This window comes from Aricia agestis, chromosome 4, assembly GCF_905147365.1.
Source record: "Aricia agestis chromosome 4, ilAriAges1.1, whole genome shotgun sequence".
Classification (NCBI taxonomy): Eukaryota; Metazoa; Arthropoda; class Insecta; order Lepidoptera; family Lycaenidae; genus Aricia; species Aricia agestis.
In genome coordinates this window covers 2,521,466-2,543,576 of record NC_056409.1, presented here as the reverse complement: position 1 = coordinate 2,543,576, position 22,111 = coordinate 2,521,466, and the positions used below count along the sequence as shown (strand labels likewise).

The following is a 22,111-nucleotide window of genomic DNA, read 5'->3' as shown; positions in this document are numbered from 1 at the left end:
TTGGAATAAATTGATCCATTAAGTCATAAAAAATGTTGTAGAAGTAAGTAACTGACTCCTCCGTATTAAGATAGGAAAGTTCCGACACCCAATCGATAGCTAAGATGCCTTCCCTCATCTGCTTAAAATCTGTAAAATCTTAAAATTTATTATGCAATATCTAAGTTTGATTAACATCGTGCGCCTTCAATCTATTTGTCAAATAAGTTGTTCAATAAAATTTAAACGTGATATTACACAATACAATTGATCCTTAGGGGCCCGCTAAGGAAGAAGCTAACATCCGATCACTATTCACAGGGTCGTCTAGAGTTTGACCGGAACCATGTATCCATGGGTTTCAAGCGCGCCCAGTTTGTTCTATACGACGTCAAGTATCTCCTCGCCTCTGTGCCCACGACCTTCGATGACGACCTGCGCAAGGGCTTCCTGCACGGCCTCTCGCTGCTGCTTAAGCTAATGCTCATGATGCAGGGAATGGACTCTGTCGTGAGACAGGTACGTAGCGTATAATATATGTATGTACAAATAATAATTAAGGAATTAATTCCTTGGCGCATTACGTTAAACCCAGCCGACAGAACACTTGACATGATCCGACCAAGTGACGTTGGTCTGTAAACTGCCTAGGAATCAATTTTCTCTATGATACAATTTAGTAATTAATGAATATTAATTATCGACGAATTTATATTCTAGTGTCCTCTCTTACATCTGCAATCTGCATGTTCCAAAGTTATCTGTCTTTGTCGGCTATGTGACTTTTCCAATGTGTCACACAAACGCAACCAAACTCTGTATGTTTCTGTATTGTTCCCTGTGTAAACCTAACCCTGACCTTATGAGCTATGACACTGACCGTTTCAGAGATTTCATTTTGTATTTTTAAAAGTGCTTATTTTGTGTTTGAACTTTGAACCCTAAAGACTTGTACGACAATATTGGTTGTCCGGAAGAAACCGCTTAAAGCGTCTCCCAGACAGACGCGGCCTGCGGTGGCGGTCAGTTGGATGGCTTGGCCGCGTGGCCGCGTGTGTCTGTGTCGTTCCTAGAACTCTCAAGTCATCCAACTGACCGCCACCGCCACCGCAGGCCGCGTCTGTCTGGGAGACGCTTAAAGCGGTAAGACCGCCATTTTGCACATTTCCGTCATTTTGTATATAATATATTTTTTGGTCGTTATTTCTTTTGTTTTTGTCTTGTTTTTATGTTGCAAATACATAATGTAATATTATTATTGTGTACATCACAGGTTGGGCAACACATGGAGTACGAGCCGGAGTGGGAGTCGGCGTTCAACTTACACGTCAAGCTGGCTCACAGCATCACGCTGGCGCTGGAGTGGTGCGCCGCCGAGCGCGTGCTGTGCGCGTCCGCGTACCGCATGGCGCTGCGGCACCTGCCCGACCCCGCCGCTGGCCGTGAGCGCGAGCTCAGAGGTTAGATGGCTTTTTTTATAACTTCGTTCCACCCGGGTGTCCCTTGACACCTCTCAAGTTTTTATCTTTCTTTTGAAGGTATTACAGCCCTGACGTCACTGCGACCCTTGAGGATCTATGGTCTACCTCGAATTTAGATGCTAAAACCTCGAGCTTAAAGTCGCTAGTCGTAGGTTACGCGTTCAGATTGTCATCAATCTGGCGTCAGGCTGAGACTAACGCTTAATGGCTATAAAGTACATAATAAGGAAATTATCAGTCCATCAATCGACTGGTTAGACATTTAGTTTCGCGTCAACCTTACCATATTGATGGACTGACCTAATGAGAAACTGAGCGTGCAACCTACGTCATAGAATCAGTTTACTTTGCATCGTGGCGATGACATTGTAATGTTTAAATGAGCCATTTAGGGGGCGTCCATAAATTACATGAGGTGTTTTTTTTACATTTTCTGACCCTCCCTCCCCCCTGGTGAGATTTCGTGAGACTCTGTTCAACCCCCTCCCCCACCCCCCCAATCTGACGTGAGATTTTTCAAAATGTGGGTTTCTTAGTTCTTACTTTAACGCGTTGAATTGTTTGACAGTCAGTGGATGTATAACGTCAAAGTATGAAATAAATCATTTTCTTTTGAACGAATTAGTGAATGATTCTTAATCGTATTACGATTAAATCTTAAGCATACGTACAATCTGGATGAAATGGACAAAAATAGTATAATTATTTTTGTAACAATGAGAAAAAAACGTGAGATTGCCCCCCTCTCTCCAACGTAAGATTAGATGAGATTTGACTCGACCCCTCCCCCCTTAAACACCTCACGTAATTTGTGGACGCCCCCTTAGAACTGAGCTGAATTCTTTTTCTACACTCTTGTGTAGATACGCATAGGACTGACAAACATTCCGAATGAGGTGTTAAGTTGCCTATTTAATAGACGCAGTATAATTATAAGATATATATATATATATATATATATATATATATATATATATATATATATATACATATATATATATATATATATCTCTCTCTTATAATGGACGCTTCACACCACGTTAGTCTGGCCCCGTGCTAAGTACATGAAGGACTTGTGTTACAGGTACCAGACAACGGAAATATATTTATTATTTAATTTATATTATACATATATTTAAGATTTTTACACATCCAGACCCGGGAACATTGAAAACTTTTTGTTCCGTCGGCGGGATTCGAACCCGGGTTGTCAAAAAGTATATTAAATTATATTATATTATGTACCCTCAGAGCTGGGCGACAAGAGCGCGATGGTGATCCCGTACGCGGTGGCCCGGGAGCCGGTGTCGGTCCACCAGCCGCTGTCCCGCTTCCTGGCCGGCCTCCACCTGCAGCTGCACCGCCACGGCCTGTCCTACCACAGCCGCGAGCTGGAGCGAGCCGAACGAGCTAAACCCCCGCCTGAGGATCTCATAGGTATGAGAAATTGTACATGTAGTGAAATTGTTATAGTCAATTTATGCTAGCGCAGAGTCGAAGCGCATCGGAGCGAATTAACAAAAACTAAACATAGAAAATTCGACCTTTACTCCAGAGCGTAACGCACACATTACTTCTGCGAGACCAACGCTGTGCCTTTTAAATTCTCAGAAGCTAATGTGTGCGTTAACACATTGATGTTAAGGTTGAATTCGTTATGATCAGTTTTGGTAATTCGCTCCAATACGCTTCGACTCTACGCCAGTATAAATTGACTATAACAATTTCACTACTTGTACAGTTTCTCATATCTATGAGATCCTTTGGCGGGACCCGACTATATAGAAGATGAAACAATAATTTATGTGATTTCCGTGCGGGTAAGGGTCTAGTGAAATCCTGAATCGGGCTATCGAAATTTTCAAACTTCGTGAAACGTAAATACGTCTGAAATGAGAGTACTACGACCTGACCGAGCTCATCACCTAGTTTTATCGGAAGGGGGTCACCATTCATACCCACAGAAGAGAAGTTAAGGTCGTGTTTATATTCTCATTTAATGGATACTGGTGCGTCTCGACTCTCGATCTTGCATTTATTAACGTCATTCTATTCTTAACGCAATCAGGCTATTATCACAGTATAGCAATATTAGTCCCTACAGTAACGAAACGCCTTTGACGTCGCACGATGCCGCCACCGATGACAGGTACCGAGCAGATATGCCAGGGTTGCCACGAAACGGGAAATAAAATAAAAATAAAATATTGTGCTTGTAATGCAAATGTTATCATTTAATCTGTTTAATCAGCGTGTTATATTTACATATTTATTTATTTTATTTATTTTAAAAACTTTATGCACATATAGGTAGATTAGGTACAAAGGTGGACTTAATGCCGTATGGCATTATCTACCATTCAACCTTTGGGCGATACAAGGACAAAGTTGTATTATAGGTGCCAGTCGAGTTGAAAGAGGAAAAGACAGAAAAAAATAATAAATATATATTATACTTATAAAATATATATTGTATAATATTATACTATACTTATAATATACATATTATCACACATAAAATTATATATAAATAAAACCAATAACCATACGTAATATATTATTATATAATAACTATATTATAATAATATATAAGTAGTTGATCAATGATGATGCTAAAAATATTATAAATATTAATTTATGCCATAAATTATGAAAACTAAGAGTCTGCCAACTGTTTCAAGTAAAACTCACGTACCCTGCGCTTAAAAGTATCTCTGGTTTTTGAGATCCTGATTTCCGGAGGAAGAGTTTTCCAGAGGAGAATAGCCTGGATATTAAAATAAGAGTGGACGGAACTTGACTTGTAAGAAGGGCAACTTAAAAGCTGATTTGAAGTGGATCGGAGGTTTTTTATCGTGCCTGCTGCAACGGTATTGAAAGTGAGGGGCGAGATATTCGGGAGTATGGAGATGATGCAGCAGTGAATATAGCACACACAGTGCCTGCACAGAGCGGCGCTGATGTACTGGTAACCAGTGTAGCTTGGAGCGATACGATGAAACATAGTCGTATTTTCGAAGGTTGAATATGAATCGGAGGCAATTATTAAACAATCGGTCGAGTTTATCGAGTTTGTCGGCATTAAGATCTAAACAGCACAGGTCACCATAGTTAATTATAGGAAAGATAAGGGAATGGACCAGCAAGGTCTTGACCAGAGTGGAAAGGAAATTTTTGAGCCGATAGATGAATCGTACATATTATTATGTCGTACTGCCAGACGTGAAACTTTATTTTTAGATGATTTTAGTTCACTATTTAAAAAATTAACCCACCAAGCCCCATAAGCTCACCGGTGAGCGAGACACAATAGAGTAACAATAGATTTCCAAGGATCCACGAATTACGATCAAAGAATTAAAATAATGAAGACGCATTCGAAATTTCGAATATATAAAATATCCAATAATTAATCACACGTCAGGTGTAACAGAAGCACTTCAAAACTCTTATTACGTGCGCGGTAAGGGCGCGGTATGTTACACTTGATATGTGTACCTGGGTAGGTAGGTACTAATTAGTATGTAACAGGGTATTTGACAGATTTTTAATTTATTCTTTATTGTTTCTCTCCTTGTTACACTTCTTACAACGTAAACAATAAAACAGAGATGCAAATACATGCCGATAAGGCCAACACAATATTAGTGTAAACTGTGAGCCGATATTTATGAAAATTTAAATCCTTTTTGTTTTTTGAATCAGATTTACATCCGTACACTGAACATTTATTATAATATCCCATTGTTTATAAGAAAAGTTATCGTTTTACAACACAAAATTCGTAGACAACGCGCCAACGTCACCCCTGTGGGCGCAGGTACACAAACTCCGCGAGTTTGTGTACGCGGGCCCGCGCCGCCCGCTTCCCCGCGGGTACCCCTCCGTTGCTCTGCGCAAGTACATTCGTTTCACTACTGTAGGGATATGTCATATTGCTATACTGTGCTAATATAGTACTACTATGATTATGTGTTTTAATAAAGAATTCGTATTTGTATTTATTTTCACTCTGACATTGGCGGCCAAGGAGTCATTAACAAAAAGAAGAAGAGGATTTGTATTTATTTGTAAAATAAATTCCCTTAGAGCCGGTGCTGCGCACGACGGTGATGGTGGCGCAGGTGCACGCGGGCATGTGGCGGCGCAACGGGTTCGCGCTGCTCAACCAGCTCTACTTCTACCACAACGTCAAGTGCCGCGCCGAGATGTTGGACCGCGACGTCGTCATGCTGCAGGTGATCACTGACTCTAATGCAGACTTTCCCAAAGTTAGCGATAACGCCCCCTTGTGGGCGCTGTAGGTCTAAAGGGGGACGCTGTGGGACCCAGAAAAAAATGAGGGCGTTGTGTAGAGGCTTGGTTGTGATTTATTTCATCTGGATTCATTAAAAAAATATATCAAACATAACCGATCATGGGTTTTCCAATTAAGGGCCTTCGCCCACTGCGACTTTTACTAGCGATGCAGTCGCGCGTTTATGAAGCGCACGACTGCGTCACTATTCACTACTAACGCGCGTTAGTCGCATATGCAACGCCATACAGGACACACAGGTATCGACTGCATCGCGACTTTATCGATGCAAATATGCGACAGTATCGCGACTGCATCGCTACAAAAAGTCGCAAAGGGCGCGCAGCCTAAATGACTGGACCGATTTTGATCCTTCTTTGCAGGTTGGCGCATCGCTCATCGAGAGCAATGAGTTCATGATCCACGTGCTGAACAAGTTTGAGCTGCTGGACTGGGTTGCTCCGGGATTTGAAGCCAAGTTCATCGAGGACGATACTCTCCGACACAAGATCAGCGTGGTTGAGGAGCTGCTGGGATTGCTTATCACGGGTGAGTTCGCTTGCTGAGTGGTATTAAGGGTCACCGCAGATATACAGTTTCAAGTTGACCGACTATCGTACAACTAAATTCACAATTTAATTGGACAACTTTTTAATTTGTACGTAATCGGCAAGGAATCGCGGTTCTTATACGACCGGTGTCCAATTATTTAGTTGTACAATTTAGTTGGATGCAATGTGCGAGCTCTCACAAGTCGCTATAGCTATTGGTATACTTTGTGAATTGCGATTCAGTTGGCCAACTTGAAATTGTAAGTCTGAGGTCGCTCTAAAGGATGTAGTATTAAATTCAAGCCTTTGATTAGTAGCGGAATCTATATATAATCAATAGGTTCTAGTGCTTGATAACTTGATAAGTAATGGCTCTAGTATAGTCTATTACGCATAGAGCGTTAGGTGCACGGCATTTATAGTACAGCAGTATCCGAATTTGAGTAGTAGCAGATGGCAGCCTGAGTTTGACATTTATCAAGCGCTGGAACCACTGATCTCCATTAGCGTACTTGTATAATGGAGGTCAGTAGCTGGAACTCAGGCTGTCATCTGCTACTACTCAAATTCCATACTGGATTTGATATTTGAAAGGTGTTTCCTTTTGATAAGTAGTGGGCTTCAATATCAATAGATTTGGGCGCTAGACAACTTTATTACAGTAAACACGTCTAGCATTACATTCGAGGAAGCTTAGGTTTTCCCCCCTGTTGTCGTGTCCAGTATCTGGTGTGTGCTACTATATCAATGTAAATTATTTTCAACAAAATTTGTGTACTGGCTTATCTCTTGCGACGGTTATAGCCAGAGTATTGGACAGTGTGCTTGATAGTCATTTGGAATCTACCGTTCACCTACACGACGCACAGTTCGGTTTTAGACCAGAGCTGTCTACGAAGTCCGCGATACTAATTGTCAAGCACACTGTCCATTACTACACCAGTAGAAACACGCCTATTTATGCGTGTTTCTTGGACCTTTCCAAGGCTTTCGAACTTGTACAGTACGATAAGCTGTGGCAAAAAATGTCAAATAAAACTAATATTCTCCCCGAGATCATCTCAATTTTTAAGTTTTGGTATAACAACCAAACCAATTATGTACGTTGGCCCGGGGCACTCTCTGAGGTGTATAGGTTGAAGAGTGGAGTTCGACAGGGTGGACGAACCTCTCCTCGGCTCTTCAACCTATATATGGATTCTTTGATCAGAGAGCTCAGCAGTACCGGGGTGGGGTGCTCTATTGATGGTAAATGCATCAATAGTATAAGTTACGCTGATGACATGGTACTGCTGAGCCCATCTGTCAGTGCCCTTAGGCGCCTAATAAGAATTTGCGAGCGTTACGCGGAGGCGCATGGGCTCAGGTACAATACTGACAAGAGCGAGATACTCGTGTTTAAGGCGGGAACCAAGAGTTACTCTATGCCGTGCGTAACACTGAACAACGAGCCGCTCAGAAGAGTCGAGCGCGTAAAGTACCTGGGCCACTGGGTCACCGAGTCGCTGGCAGATGACCTGGACATGTCAAGGGAACGCAGGGCACTGTCAGTCAGGGCGAATATGTTGGCTCGTAGATTTGCTAAATGCACTGCAGAGGTGAAGATTGCTTTGTTTCGTGCCTACTGTCAGGCTTTCTATACGTGCAGTCTATGGGTCAAACATACGCTAGCGGCTTATAGTGCCCTGCGGGTCCAATACAATAATGGGGTCCGGGCACTGATGGGGCTGCCGCGATTCTGTAGCACGTCAGGGATGTTCGCAGACGCCGGAGTGGACGGTTTTGCAGCAGTAATGCGAAAAAGATCTGCATCCCTGATGAGAAGAGTACGCGGCAGCTCCAACAGTTACCTGCAACTCATTGCGAGTCGAATGGACACTGAGTGTCCATTCATGATAAAATGGACTCTAATGCATGCACAGTCACACAGTCTCACGTGATTATTTAATGTTGTGCAGTTATTGTTATAATATTATGTAATTTTTAAATTTATAATATGGACCATGTCTGAAATAAACAATTTGAATTTGAATTAAAAAAGAAAAACTTTATCTAAACATATGAAAACATAAATTTGATTGTCTACCTGTTTATCCAGTGGTGGGATCCCGATGGGTGCCGGGAGTGGGCGAGGTGACGAACAAGGAGCGCACTAAGAAGGAGATCATACAGATGCTGTGCGTCAAACCCATGGCGCATTCCGAGCTGAACAAGTAAGTTCTTAAAGAATAGACTAAAAAGTTTTTGTATGAACGGTCATTTATCTTTTATTTTTAGCGGCGCTTTATCTTCTTCAGACAACCGTTTAAAAATTATCAAAATAGACAATAGGCATGATGACTATTTTTTTTTTCTTATCGGTAATTGAAAGACACTTAAAAAATAGAAACATCGTTGAAAGAATGACTCTGATAGCTTAAAAATTCACCAAGATATGACAATTCAAATATCTCATAAAAAAGACCTGCCCGAAACGCTCCATACAAAGTGCTACGAAAGACTGACGTCAGTCTTTCGTAGTTTGTACGCATCAGGAGATAACTTTGTTTGACAGGTATATTAAATATTGCGTTTATGAAAGTGGTTTCATAACAAAAGTTGCTTTTAATTGCATAAGTTATCGAATTGTATACAAATATTAAAAAATTTAATTGAAAAAAAATTCGACTTGAATATCCAACTTTGAAGGCGCATAACAAAAAAAATACAAATGCTATCAAGCTGAAATTTTGGGAACACTTATTTTTTACCGTGATTTCTTTATTTTATTAACAAAATTCGCTAATCTTTGACCTTGTCATCATCCCTATTATAGGCATTATGAGGAATTAAAAGGAGCAAATTTTTAAGATATTAATATTCTTGACTCCTTGTATGTAAAGTAGTGTACTATCAGAGAACTGCCTAGGAATCAATTTCCTCGATGGTACCTCTGAAACGTAAAATTTATTCGAGATGGAAATTTGCTCTATTTTTCTTCACTGTATATTTTTCCATCAGATTAATTTCGGACTTGAATGAATGAAATGAATGAATGAATGAATTTCGTATCTAAGGGCCTGTTTCACCACTTCCTGATAAGTGCCGGTTTGGCTATTCACAACTAATCTAATAGATACTCCTTACTCTAACCGTCAGATATCTGGTTAGCCTATCCGGTACTTATCAGGGAGTGGTGAAACAGCCACAAATAGACTTTATTTTGTTGCAAAGAAACATTCCATTTCATCTGTTAATCAGTACAGAAGTTGAATGTTTTAACTGATTCTTCCTAGATGCTTACCCGAAGACCAGCTATACGAGACAGGCCTCGAAGACGTGATACACGAAGTGGCGGAGTTCACCAAGCCCGCCAGTGGCGCGAACCGCGGCCTGTATCGCCTGCGTGCGAGTCTATACGACGAATACGATACGTTCTACTACCATTACACGCGTGAGGATCTCTCGCGGTCAGAAGAGGAGCAGAGGAATAGGAAGAAGGCAGCCGGTAAGTGTAGTATGATATATGAACGTAGAAATTACATTCAGCTATCATATTTAGATTGTCTTTTTACTCGCGCACGAATATAAGCAATATATAAGCATACTAATAGATTTTTTAATAATAAAAAACCATGTGCATCTTTGTCTTGTGCATCATTTCTTGATAAGTGCCGGATAGGCTATCCACAACTTATCAGACAGATGAAGTATGGAGTATCTGTCAGATAAGTTGTGGATAGCCTATCTGGCATTTATCAGGAAGTGGTGAAACAGCTCTTTAGCATTCATTTTGTAAGTATAGAACGTGTAGCAGTGATAAGCAATATATTAGGGTGAAAGAGACAAGACAAGAGATGGGTAAATGTTAAAAATTTTAAGTACTCCACTGGCAGTCTGTCACCTTACACCTACCACTATACTTGCCATATATCTAACTTGCCACCTACCACATCACATGCAGACACTTAGCCCACACTTCGCCCCAATTTCAACAAAGTTAACAGGCGTGCTAAAATGTCATGTCTTCTCTTTCATTCATAGGAAAAACGAAAGAGGTAACGTGATACTAATTCGAGCGTTAACTTTAGCAGTCGTTGGTGAAATTGGAGCTTACTCTAGTTAATTCCAAGACAACTGTACTTATTGACTTTTCTTGCCAGGTGAGCCAGAATGCTGCCCGCCGCCGCCGCTGCCTCGCCTTTGTCCGCCGTTCCGGCTTATCGCTAACTTGCTGCAGAGTGACGCTGCCCTCACCGTACTCAACACCGTCATAGAGCGGGCGTTAGATTTGCGCGCGCGATGCTTCTCCGAGACGCAAGTGCACAAGGTACTGTGTTACAGTCGTTAAAAGTTGTTTAGAGTGTTGAAAATAACATGGCCAACAATATATTAAGACTGGTTTGAATAAACAAAAACCCTAGTTGGTAAAAATATTTATGCAGCTTGTAACATGTAGTCGTGTAACTTGTAAGTTACCCCGACTTTCCTAACGAATAGCCGATGTGTAACAATTTTTATTTGTGTTATTGTCACTTACCTTAAGATGCAATATTTATAAATGAGCCCTTAAAATAAGTAGCCCAAACCGCAGACGACAAATCTGTGAATTCAATGTGTATCTTCTTTTGTAGTAACTAAAGTTCAGATTTAAAAGGCTCATTTAACAATGCATTACATCGCCTAAACTGACTCCAACATTATCAATTAGGCGCTCCACCTAATCGGTTATGCGCTGCGCGACGAGGAGAGCGGTCACTACGAGTTTCTGGCGTTCGCGGAGCGCGCCGAGCGGTGCGGGCTGTACGCGTTGCTGCAGCGGCTCGCGAGCAGCCCGCGCGTCGACGCCCACCGCCCCCTGCTCAAGTGGCTGCTCACTAAGATGCGGTGAGGATACATGTTAGAGCTTGTCTAATTTGAAATGACATGACCTACCACTTCACTAGTTGATATCTATACTAATATTATAAATGCGAAAGTATCTCTGTCTGTCTGTCTGTCTGTCTCGCATTCACGCCAAAACTACCGAACCGATTGTAATGAAATTTTGTATACAGATAGTTTAAAGCCTGAGAAAGGACATAGGCTACTTTTTTACTGGAAAAAAGGGTTGTAAGGGGGTGAAAATACGAAAATTTGTTCAAATTAAGTTAGTTCCAAAAATTCATACTAGATGGCGCCGTGTGTCTCTTACATCGCGCTAACGCTTGCCCAACATGTTTCTATAAGAGGTGGTATCATCATTCATTCAAGTTTTGATTTTTTTCGATTGTTATTTCTTTTATTACGTTATTTAATAAGTCAGTACTTTATATTATATACAGTGATACAGTGACGTAACCTTAAACCTATCAATGATAAATAGTTTATGGGTAAAGTTGTGTAATTGGGGGGCTAAATAAACTTTAAAATTTGGCATAAAATATAAAGTTTAATTTTAAAAAATGAAATATTATGTGCACACTGCACAGCTGTTTTGATTTAAGGGGTACCAGGGTCTTTTTATAAAAGCTTTTGACACCAATTTTGTGGACATCGCGCGCTATAAACTGAAGTCCACGCGGACGAAGTCGCGGGCAACAGCTAGTACATTATAAATGAAAAAATTTGTACTGTGAATACAAGGGAGGGGCGCGTCATTTTAAGTTAGACAAGCCCTACCTACATACGTTAAACGGATTGTTGGACGGAGCTGTATTTGACATAATGGAAATCCGTAATATTATAAAAGTGAAAGTGTGTCTGTCTGTTACCTCCTTGAAAGTTAGTTGTTATCGTTCAAATTCAAATTTCTTGAATTGCACAAATTCAAATTCTTATTTTTTTATTTCATATTGTTCAAATTCAAATTTCTTTATTTGATGTTTGACAGGCACTTGTTAGGCAAAGACGATGAAAACCCTGAGGGTGAAAACATGGACACCGACCAAGAGGAAAAACCACAAACAAATGACAAAGCCAGTAAGTTCTAACTTTTTGCCTTTTGTATCGAGAATTTTATAAAATTATGACGTCTAATCTTTTCTGTATAGTATTATTGTTTTATATATTTATTAAGGTAAAAACAGTTTTATTATACAGTATAAAAATAAACCTATATTACCAATAATATAATAGCTATACTATTAATTTTAAGAGGATGCAATTCTTAAGTAACAGTTGCAATCACAAATCTAAACTAGGAGGTTATTGTTAATTTCATCTTTTCTTTTATAGCTGAAGAGCGCCGTCAGATGGCAGCAGAGCGACGCGCGCGACTGATGGCTCAAATGCAGGCCCAAATGAACAGTTTCATTTCCAACAACGCCACACTTTTCAAGGAAACCACTACTGAGGTAAAAAAAATAAGAAAATATATGTTTGATTTTAAAAGTTTAAAACTCTGACTCATCGAAACAAATTTTATTGACATTATTTCATAAAAATCTATTCAGTGTTCTGTGCTACGTATAAAACATTCATACATAGTTTTCCAAATCACTTTTGACCACACTGGAGTTGGGTAAAAATGTAAATCAATACAAACATGGTTGGGTAAAAATGTGAATCAATACAAAAGGCTGGCAGGCAGGCTTTTTTATGATATGATGGATTTTTTATTTACTTACGAATACTACCTGGCCCAATTCTTTTATTAAAATAATAGACTAATATAGTATTTAGTAACTAGATTTCTATTATGCTGCGTTTCCACCAGAGATGTGTTGCGAGGAATGTGTTTTTGAGAACCAATAGAATCGCTTCATTGACATGACTTTGCCATGACATCGCTCAGCGCGGCGATGCTATTGGATCTCAAAAACACATTCCTGGCAACACGTATCTCTGGTGGAAACGCAGCCTTACCCTGGGACCGCGCATGAATCAATATAACATATTCATCATCACTATCAGGTGACGGAGGAGGAGCAGCAGCAGGACCTGGGGAAGCTGTACCGCGGCGCGGCGCTCGGCGTGTGGGGCGGCGGCGTCATCGACCCGCCCCGCGTCTGCATCATGTGCCAGGAGGAGGTCAGTCCCAAAACCTTAAAATAGGCCGTTATAGGCCGTGGCCTAGGGGCCGCAGCATCCTAGGGAAGATCACTTGTCACTGGCACACACGATTACGCTTTACCAGGGGGAGGCTAGCAGCCCTGGATTAATAAATAGGCAGCGCCTAATAGCGGCGTCCTAGGGAAGCGGCAGATTTCGTACATGGGACAGCGGCCTACACTCATAAAATTATAAATGCGGCATTGTCTGTCATGAGATAGAAAATCTAAATCTGACAATAAATAATAATTAATACTTGTGTCTACATAGTTATTGGAATCAGGCGTAACTTTGCGGAAATCCATAGGCTTAAAATTTAGTTTGTTATTATTTTTAGCAATATTCCGCGAAATAAACTTCCACCTTTAAGTAAATGAGTGAGTGTACGCATAGGCATGCGTACAGCACCTCCCTCCTCCAACACTGCCTATGCGTACACTCGCATGCAAGAACCTGCAAACACCAGCACCACACAAGTAATAATGTTGGCAAATCCGTGAAAGGCCGGCCGGCCGGTGCAGCAACACCGGAGCATCCTCAGGATGTGGACTTTACGAACAACGTCCGTCAAGTACTTGTGTGTGTGTGACTTGAAATTTTACATAACATATTATGCCAAAAACCTTGTACGCTCTCAGTTTTTCAAGTATTTAACACGAAATAAATTAACAGGGGCGGATAGACGCAACAGCAGAGCCGATGGTGCTGGTGGCGTTCGCGCAGAACTCGAGCGTGCTGAGTCGGCGGGGATGTGACGAGGGGGCGGGGTCTGGCGACGACGAGGCGCGCGCGTGGGCGCCGGCCGGGCTCGGCGCGCAGCCGCACGTATCGTGCTGCGGCCACGCCATGCACGCGCGATGCTGGCGGAAATATATAGAGAGCGTGGTCGATAAAGAGAAACTCAGGTTAGTTTAGGTTTTATATAAAATAATAGGGCAAACGGGTCACTTGATGGAAAGCAAAGTCTACCGTCGCCCATGGACACTCGAAACATTAGAAGAGCTGCATGTGCGTTGCCGGCCTTTTAAGAGGGAATACGCTCTTTTCTAGAAGCTTTGCAGGTCGTATTGGTTAGATTACCTATTATTTTAGGAAGATAAATGAATCTTTAGCTGAATTAGATGATGTTGCTGTTTACGATTCTGTTTACAAAACGATTTATACACAAATACCTCTTTAAAGTCAGCGCTGGTGTTAATTGACTGGTTTCCGTGCTAACCGTTTGCAAATAAAATGTTGATTTACCATTATAATATTATGACGATCTCTGTGTAAATAAATAAATAAAAATTGTTTTATTTCTGAATAAATTTGAATCAAATGTTTTCAGAACGTTGAACTACATGTTGCCTACCACCGTGTAGGGCTAAAAACAGAACTTCGATTCTCTCGTGGTTGCTTTCTAATATAATAAACACACGTTAGTTAGCTAAACATGAAAGGAATATTTTATAATTTAAGCTTATTTTATTTTATTGTCACTTATCAATTTGTGATCTCCAGGCCGTACCGCATCCGTCAGCCGGCGACATTCGACGTGGAGAAGGGCGAGTACCTGTGTCCGCTGTGCGAGCGGCTGTGCAACACCGCGCTGCCGCTGCTGCCGCCACCGCCGCTGCCCGCCGCCCCGCCCCCGCCCCTCGACGAGGAGGACTACGCGCAGGCCGCCGACCTCATACTCAAGCTCAAATATCAGGTGCGTTATACGCCGAGCCGTCGCTGCCTGTCGCGTAGCTGCCGCCTCCGACGACGAGTACGCATCTACAAACGCGTACGGACGCGTACAGACCTCAGACAAACGTCAAGTATCGTAGTGTTTGATGACTAATGATTTTTATTTTTACTAACAACGAGTTTATCAGATATGAGCTCGCTGTTACTGTCAGGAATTCAAAGACTTTTTCTATAGAATTAAATAGCGGAGTTTTGTACTTTTCCGGCCCCGCGCAATAGATAACAATGGCACTCCGAGTCCGTGTGCACACGGGTAGGCGGGTTAACCAGCGGGTAATACGGAACTACTCGCGACGACCGAAAATCGACGTAAGTCCATTTATATAATTGCTGTGTAAAGCAATATATTAAAACACAGTCAACACACAAACACTGTAGTAATCATAAATTGTAAAACTCGCTTAGTGTATTGCAACAGGGTGTAAAAATTGCTAGGTGTATTTAATTTTTATTTTATTGAGGTAACAAACAGCCATATTGTAACATAAAGTGTGATACTGGCTAGGTATTTTTATATTTTTCATTTTATTCAGTGATATTTATTTTTGTAAAGTGTGTATAATGTTTATGATACCGTTAAAATGCAGTATACGTTAACATGCACATTACTCAGGTATTCTGCAGATTTCCTGATACCATTCGTTAAAGTGTGAAATTTAATTAAAAAAAGCTTATATTTGCACATTACCTAGTTGGTTTGCATTCTCTTCCTTCGTAAAAGTCCTAAAAACTTTGACTTGAGCTTTTCAACCTAAGACTGTTGTTGTTTTTTATAGTTGGTATGTCTGTTATATTTTATTAGTGGAGTAACATTTTACTTAAATTTAATCATTTATTCCTTTGTTTATGTCCAAAAAATTGTATTAAATAATTTTCTACAACTAAAAAACATGTTTTATTCAAACAAGAACCTGTTTTATGTAATTTTGATGAGAATAGAATAAACTTTTTGCACTTTAATTGACTCACCCAAATAATCTTCAGAATACCTTGTTAATCTACAGTCTAACTGGTTTACGCACATTAACGGTAACAATTAACGTATAATACATATAATCTATTTGCTCATTTACAAAATTGTATACTCTATAATATACTCATGACCTATGTCAAGTAATATGTCAAGCAACGTTTCTCCGCAGGTGAGCACGGCGGACGAGACGCACGTGTGCGGCGAGGTGTGCGAGGAGCTGTACTGTCGCGCGCGCATCGCGGCGGCGGGGGCGGGGGCCAGCGCCGGCGAGCCCGCCCCACCCGCCGCGCCCGAGCTGCGCGTGTCCGAGCACGTGCGCGCGCTCCTGCCCCCCGCCTTCCTCGCCCATCTGGCGACACCCGATTCACCCGAGCCTCCGCCCCCGCCCGCGCACCATCCCAACTCCAAGGCGCTCGTCGAAACTTTCGCGAAGGTATTTTACCATGTTTTGTTTTGAAATATAATAAACGTCAAAATTTAATTTAATAATACTCAACGAGCACGAAACTCGCTAGATTCTTCCGGGAATCTGCGGATCGTCGTCGTCGGACAGCGCGACGTGCGTCGCGGCGGTGTGCCGCGCGACGGCGTACACGGTGCGAGCCACCGCGGCCGTGCTGCGCGCCGAACGCCGCCCGCTGCTGGGCGAGATCCCCGCGCGACACCGCGACGCCCTGCGCGCCCTCGTGCGCATCGCCGGCGCGCTGCCCGCGCTGTGGCCGCAGCGGGCGCCTCTAGCGCACCACGCGCTCGCAGCCCTGGACGCGCTTGAGCGCGGCTCGCCGCTTGCGCACGACGGCTTCGGCCCGCTCGTGGCGCTAGTAGTGACCGCGCCGGCGCTACTGGGCGGCCCACCCGCCCCCGCGCGGCCCTCGCACCTCGCCCGCCAGCTCACGCTGCGGGCCCTCCGCGCGACTCTCGCTCGGGCGCTGCTGGCCGTCGACTTGTCCGGCTGCGTCGACGAGCCCATGGACGGCCCCGAGCGGGCCGACCTAGACGAGCTGCTGCCGCTGGTGCGCGAGGTGCGGCGCGGCACGCTCGACGTCGAAGGCCTCGACCCGCACGCGGTGTGGGACCGCGTGCGAGCGCAGTGCACCGACTTCCTGCGGTGGTGCTGCCTGTTCTTCTGGTTCCTCAGCGACGTCGAGCCGACGACGGAGCTGACGGAGGCGGGGGGCGACACGTGGGAGAACATGTGCGCGTACCTCGACCTGCCGAGCTCGTTCGCCGAGCTGCTGGGCGCGCCGCTCGGTCGCGGCGCGGTTCTGGAGTGGGCGTCCCTGGCGGACGAGTGGTTCGCGGGGGCGGCGGCGCCGGCGCTCGTGCTGGAGCCGGCGGAGCCCCCGCGCCTGGTCGCGCTCCCCGAGGACTTCTCGGAGCTCATGAACGTGGTGTCGGAGTTCTCGTGCCCCAACTCCGAGCGCGAGGACAGCAAGAACCCCACTATGTGCCTCGTGTGCGGCCAGATCCTGTGCTCCCAGAGCTACTGCTGTCAGATCGAGATCCGAAGCGTAAGTATCGGCCGAGAATACCATTGTTTTTTCAATTTTTAATTATATAAAAAAACAAGAAAAAATACGACGGTACAAAATAACATTAAATGACACTATTTTGGCTCATAAATCATAAATATGTAATTGTAGTTTTTATTTAATTTAATGGTAGTAGTTGTAGTTAAAACGTTTATATAACAATATATATTCGATTGTCTGTCAGAAGGAGCGCAGCAGCGGCAAGGAGCTGGTGGGCGCGGTGGTAGCGCACGCGCTGCGGTGCGGCGCGGGCGCGGGCGTGTTCCTGCGAGTGCGGGAGTGCGAGCTGCTGCTGATAGCGGCGCCCGCGCGCGGCGCGCTGCTGCCCGCGCCGTACCTCGACCTGTACGGCGAGACCGACCAGGTAGGACGATACATTCAATAGTAACAACAACATTAAAGAAACGTTATTTTAAACCTTATCTTGCCCATACACATTTTTTTCAATTTATTTTCTCCTTTTTAAAGTTTTGTAAACACACGTAATATTGCCTGTGTTTTATCCTCTTCTGATACGTAAAAAAACACCTCAATGTGGCTTTTTCGTTTATTATAATAATTAGTGGCCCGCCCCGGCTTCGCACGGGTATAAAATATAGCCTATGTCGCTCACTGAAGAAGTGATTAAAATCAATTCAGTAGTTGTTAATTATATTCATTAGTACCGCCGCAAAAGCTACGTCCCGCAATTTTTAAATCTGTAATATTATCTTCGAAAATATGCATTTAAATTATATGCTGTAAAGGGCCATATAGATCTATATTAAATCAATAATGTATTTAAAGTATTTAATTGAATAAGGATTATTTCCATATTGATTAAAATCGCTTCGAAAATTTGCCATTATTTGAAGTTAAATAAAAGTAAATGACAAAAAATATTATTGTGGGATATCCATAAGAGATAGACATATACCATCGCGGAGTTTTCTGTAGACATTTTCATGTACAATACTTCATTATTTTGATAAATCTCGTAGGGTTCAGGCTGCGTTTGCAATGTAAGCGGAAAAAAATGTAATTATTTACGACATCACATTAGAAACCCCAAAAATAACAGTATTTCTCCATTATTTAATGAATGTTACATTCCTCTTTAATCACTCTATCTATTAAAGAAAACGAAAACGTTGCATAGTTTTAAAGATTTAAAGGGAACAAAGGGACATGAGGGAAAAAAGCGACTTTGTTTTATAATATGTAGCGATATAAAGGTCAATTGACATTATTATATGAACTTATTGACTATTGTTATGACAGGGTCTGCGTCGCGGCAACCCGCTGCTGCTGTGCGCGGAGCGGTACGAGAAGCTACGCGTGTTGTGGCTGAGCCACGGCGTCCACGAGCAGATCGCGCGCGGCCTCGACACCTCCTTGTTAGTTACCACCAACTGGCAGAACATGTGAACACCATGGCAACGAGCTACGCGCCAATGGCAACGAGCTATGCGCCACATGGCCACGAGCTACGCGCCACATGGCAACGAGCTATTTGCCATATGGCATCGAGCTACGCGTCACATGACAATGAGCTACGCGCCAATGGCAACGAGCTACGCGCCACATGACCACGAGCTACGTGCCACATCGCATCGAGCTACGCGCCACATGGCATCGAGCTACGCGGCGCCACGCAGCGTCGCACACGCAAGGCCATACGGAGCACTTTGGGAACGGAACGGTGTTGTATCGATCGCAGTAACGCCTACTAGTTGTATATTGCTCACGTTGCAGGACGAATGTGATTTATCTAATTAATTAGTATATTGTAGTTTCTAACGATTTTAATCTTAGGTTACTTAAGTATTGATTAACATTTCGATCTTTTGAATGTGAATGTCATACGGAAGACCGAAGAGATTTTGCGAATCGCTGTATGTGACCCTCAAACTTATGGCTATGGAAAGATAAACTAGAGAACAACCAAGATTGGTGCAATAATAATAACAGTGCAACTATTTTATTATAGCAAAAAACTACTGATAAGGTACGCCCGCGGAGCCTATGGCATTTCGTATATTAACACATCGCCACTCACTCTTTTACTTGTTAAAGTCCACTTGCGCAGATCCAGGTTAAAGTTAATACCGGGTCAAAAAGTGTGTTGTCTCCACAGAAATAAATCAAGATAGAACGGCGACGCGCGTGCGTTGCTATGGAATCGATCGTGTCAATTTTTGCTTTGCATTTAGTTAGAACAAATAACTTACCCGTGCAAAGAAATACCTCCTTTTGACCGATTCACTTTCGTACTTCTGCTTTTACAATTAGACACTGCACAATGATGCATTTTTGCACAACCGCTCCGGTGTAATCAAGTCGAGACGTGCGCGCTGACTAAATGAACGTTCAACGAATCTTGCTCACTTGTGCAAGATTGAAACACGCGTACTTCACCCGCTTAGCCGTTCTATCTTGATTAATTTCTGTGGTTGATTCTTCATATATTTTACGAAAGAGATAACATTTAATCCGGGGTTAACTTAAACCCAGGTCTGCGCAAGTGGGCCTAACAATATTATGATATCGCGTAGGTATAAACATGATAAATAATTAATATATTCGTGCAAAAATGAAAAAGGCATAAAGAAGAGGCAACTTACGAAGTGCAATCGGAGTTATCTCATTATGGAACTCAAACAAGTTAAATTTCAAGCCAAACTAATATGAAATTATTGCGACGTACCAGATATATTGGAATGAGCTTAAGTGCAGTAGCAAATAGTTGTTCTTCGTGTAGCCGGACAACGGTAAAAGGCTGTGCTTTACTTGATGTAATTTTTAAATTACTCGTATCTTATTAGAATCACTATATAACTCGCGCAATACTGAAACTAGACTAGAGGTAACGCCGGTTGCTGCGAGTGTCCATGGGCGACGGAAGTTGCTTTTCATCAGGTGACCCATGAAAAGCAACTTCCGTCGCCCGAAAAAAATGAGGCGAGGAGATAACGACTACATAGTAGTCATACAGTATACGCACGACAGTGGCGTATTAATTTAGTGTGGCCCTCTACTCTCTAGTAATTTAGGTATTTAAACTTGCCAATTACTACTTCAGTATTACACGATGAATTAGCGGGGCATGGACTGGGCATGTAAATTTCATACTCTCAGCTTCTATCGCTTGTTTTCGCGATAAATAGCCATTCAAAACGCTGAAACCTTAAGGATACGGGAACGTATAATATATTAGAAACATTTGATTATTTCACGATAGAAAATTGAATATGTGGATGCGAATTGCAAACTCTTAAATTTAGCAATGAAAGCCTAGTCAGAATCGTTGTGAATGTTAAAATTAGGCGCGATCCATATATACAAGGTGTAACAGAACTTCGTGATAATAAATCAGAAAAAAATTTTTGCTCTTTCAGCGCTGCCACTTTCACAACTATGTCAGGAACACCCATTAAAGTGTTATCACTTAGTTTTGTTACACCCTGTATAAATTGACTGATGCCGCAGCTTAAAGCTTGTAAGCTATTTGGGATACTAATATTAGATTTATTGAGTTGTGATTAATTTAATCGGAACTGCTGTTTTTAAGTGATGATATTGTTAAGAATCATTTTTCAGCTAACTCAGTCTCACATAACGCTATTCTAATGCAGTTGTCTAGATTTTCGTGAATTTTATCTTCATGTGTATGAACTTAACTTGTTTGTTTCTAACTCGCTGTCCCTACGTCGTAGTAAAGTTATGTAGCTCTGTAAATATAATTATAATGAGAAAATATATGGTTTTGTTTAACTTAATTGGTATTTTATTTTTAACTCGATGATCCAGTCGACTTACGTTAATGTGTGTGTTTCCTTATCTTTCACTAAGTAAACCCGTGTACAGTTACAGACCACATAATAACAACATACAGTAACATAGCATTAACAACACACAGCATTTAGACTGAGGGCCAATTAGGTTGTTGTTAATGTTAAATTATGGTTTTGTTTAATTTAACATATTATGTTAAATATTGTTACTTTCAATGCTAGTGTAGTTGTAATTGGACCTCAGTCTAAATGCTGTGTGCAGTGTGTTGTTAATGCTATGTTACTGTATGTTGTTATTCTGTCTGTCTGTAACTGTACCGTAATAAATAAACCTTCCCTAGGCTCGACTTTAAGAGACCTAACAAAGTTGAAAATTAATTAATAATGAGGGTGACGTACATAAAATCAATTTACATAATTTTGCAATATATTTCACTGTAAATACAAAGTTTGATTAGGTTCTGTTACACCACTTCCTGATAAAGTGCCGGATAGGCTATCCACAACTTTTTTGACAGATTCCCCATACTCTATCTGTCAATGTCTATCTGTCAAGTTAAGTGGTGATAGCCTATCCGGCACTTATCAGGAAGTGGTGAAACAGGCCCTTAATATAATATTATTATGTATCTTCAATAGGTAACAATTATACCCTGTTGCAATAATTGGTGTTTACTGATATCGTTTTATTGTTTACCTACACTGGATTCTCTGCAAAAAATACACATATTGGAGTGCTAAAATGGTCGCTTTGGAGAATCATATAATGAATCATAATAT

At 42.0% G+C, this 22,111-nt stretch overlaps 1 protein-coding gene across 3 annotated transcripts in view; it reads left to right on the top strand.

The window, feature by feature from the left end:
- Window positions 1-19,718, top strand: part of LOC121726563 (E3 ubiquitin-protein ligase UBR1) — a 46,148-nt gene extending 26,430 nt beyond the window's left edge. For 2 of the 3 annotated variants that reach the window (XM_042113966.1, XM_042113967.1), the window contains 19 exons: window positions 301-498; window positions 1,253-1,439; window positions 2,712-2,897; window positions 5,550-5,698; window positions 6,141-6,306; window positions 8,407-8,521; window positions 9,584-9,795; window positions 10,451-10,617; window positions 10,999-11,174; window positions 12,160-12,248; window positions 12,504-12,622; window positions 13,182-13,298; window positions 13,992-14,224; window positions 14,823-15,015; window positions 15,273-15,362; window positions 16,196-16,459; window positions 16,542-17,537; window positions 17,743-17,922; window positions 18,819-19,718. In XM_042113966.1, coding sequence (XP_041969900.1) covers window positions 301-498; window positions 1,253-1,439; window positions 2,712-2,897; window positions 5,550-5,698; window positions 6,141-6,306; window positions 8,407-8,521; window positions 9,584-9,795; window positions 10,451-10,617; window positions 10,999-11,174; window positions 12,160-12,248; window positions 12,504-12,622; window positions 13,182-13,298; window positions 13,992-14,224; window positions 14,823-15,015; window positions 15,273-15,362; window positions 16,196-16,459; window positions 16,542-17,537; window positions 17,743-17,922; window positions 18,819-18,965 — 3,984 coding nt within the window. In that variant the 3' untranslated portion in view covers window positions 18,966-19,718. The remainder of the gene's footprint in view (window positions 1-300; window positions 499-1,252; window positions 1,440-2,711; window positions 2,898-5,549; window positions 5,699-6,140; window positions 6,307-8,406; window positions 8,522-9,583; window positions 9,796-10,450; window positions 10,618-10,998; window positions 11,175-12,159; window positions 12,249-12,503; window positions 12,623-13,181; window positions 13,299-13,991; window positions 14,225-14,822; window positions 15,016-15,272; window positions 15,363-16,195; window positions 16,460-16,541; window positions 17,538-17,742; window positions 17,923-18,818) is intronic. The other variant, XM_042113969.1, reaches the window with a different exon arrangement.
- The last annotated feature ends 2,393 nt before the right edge of the window (window positions 19,719-22,111 follow it).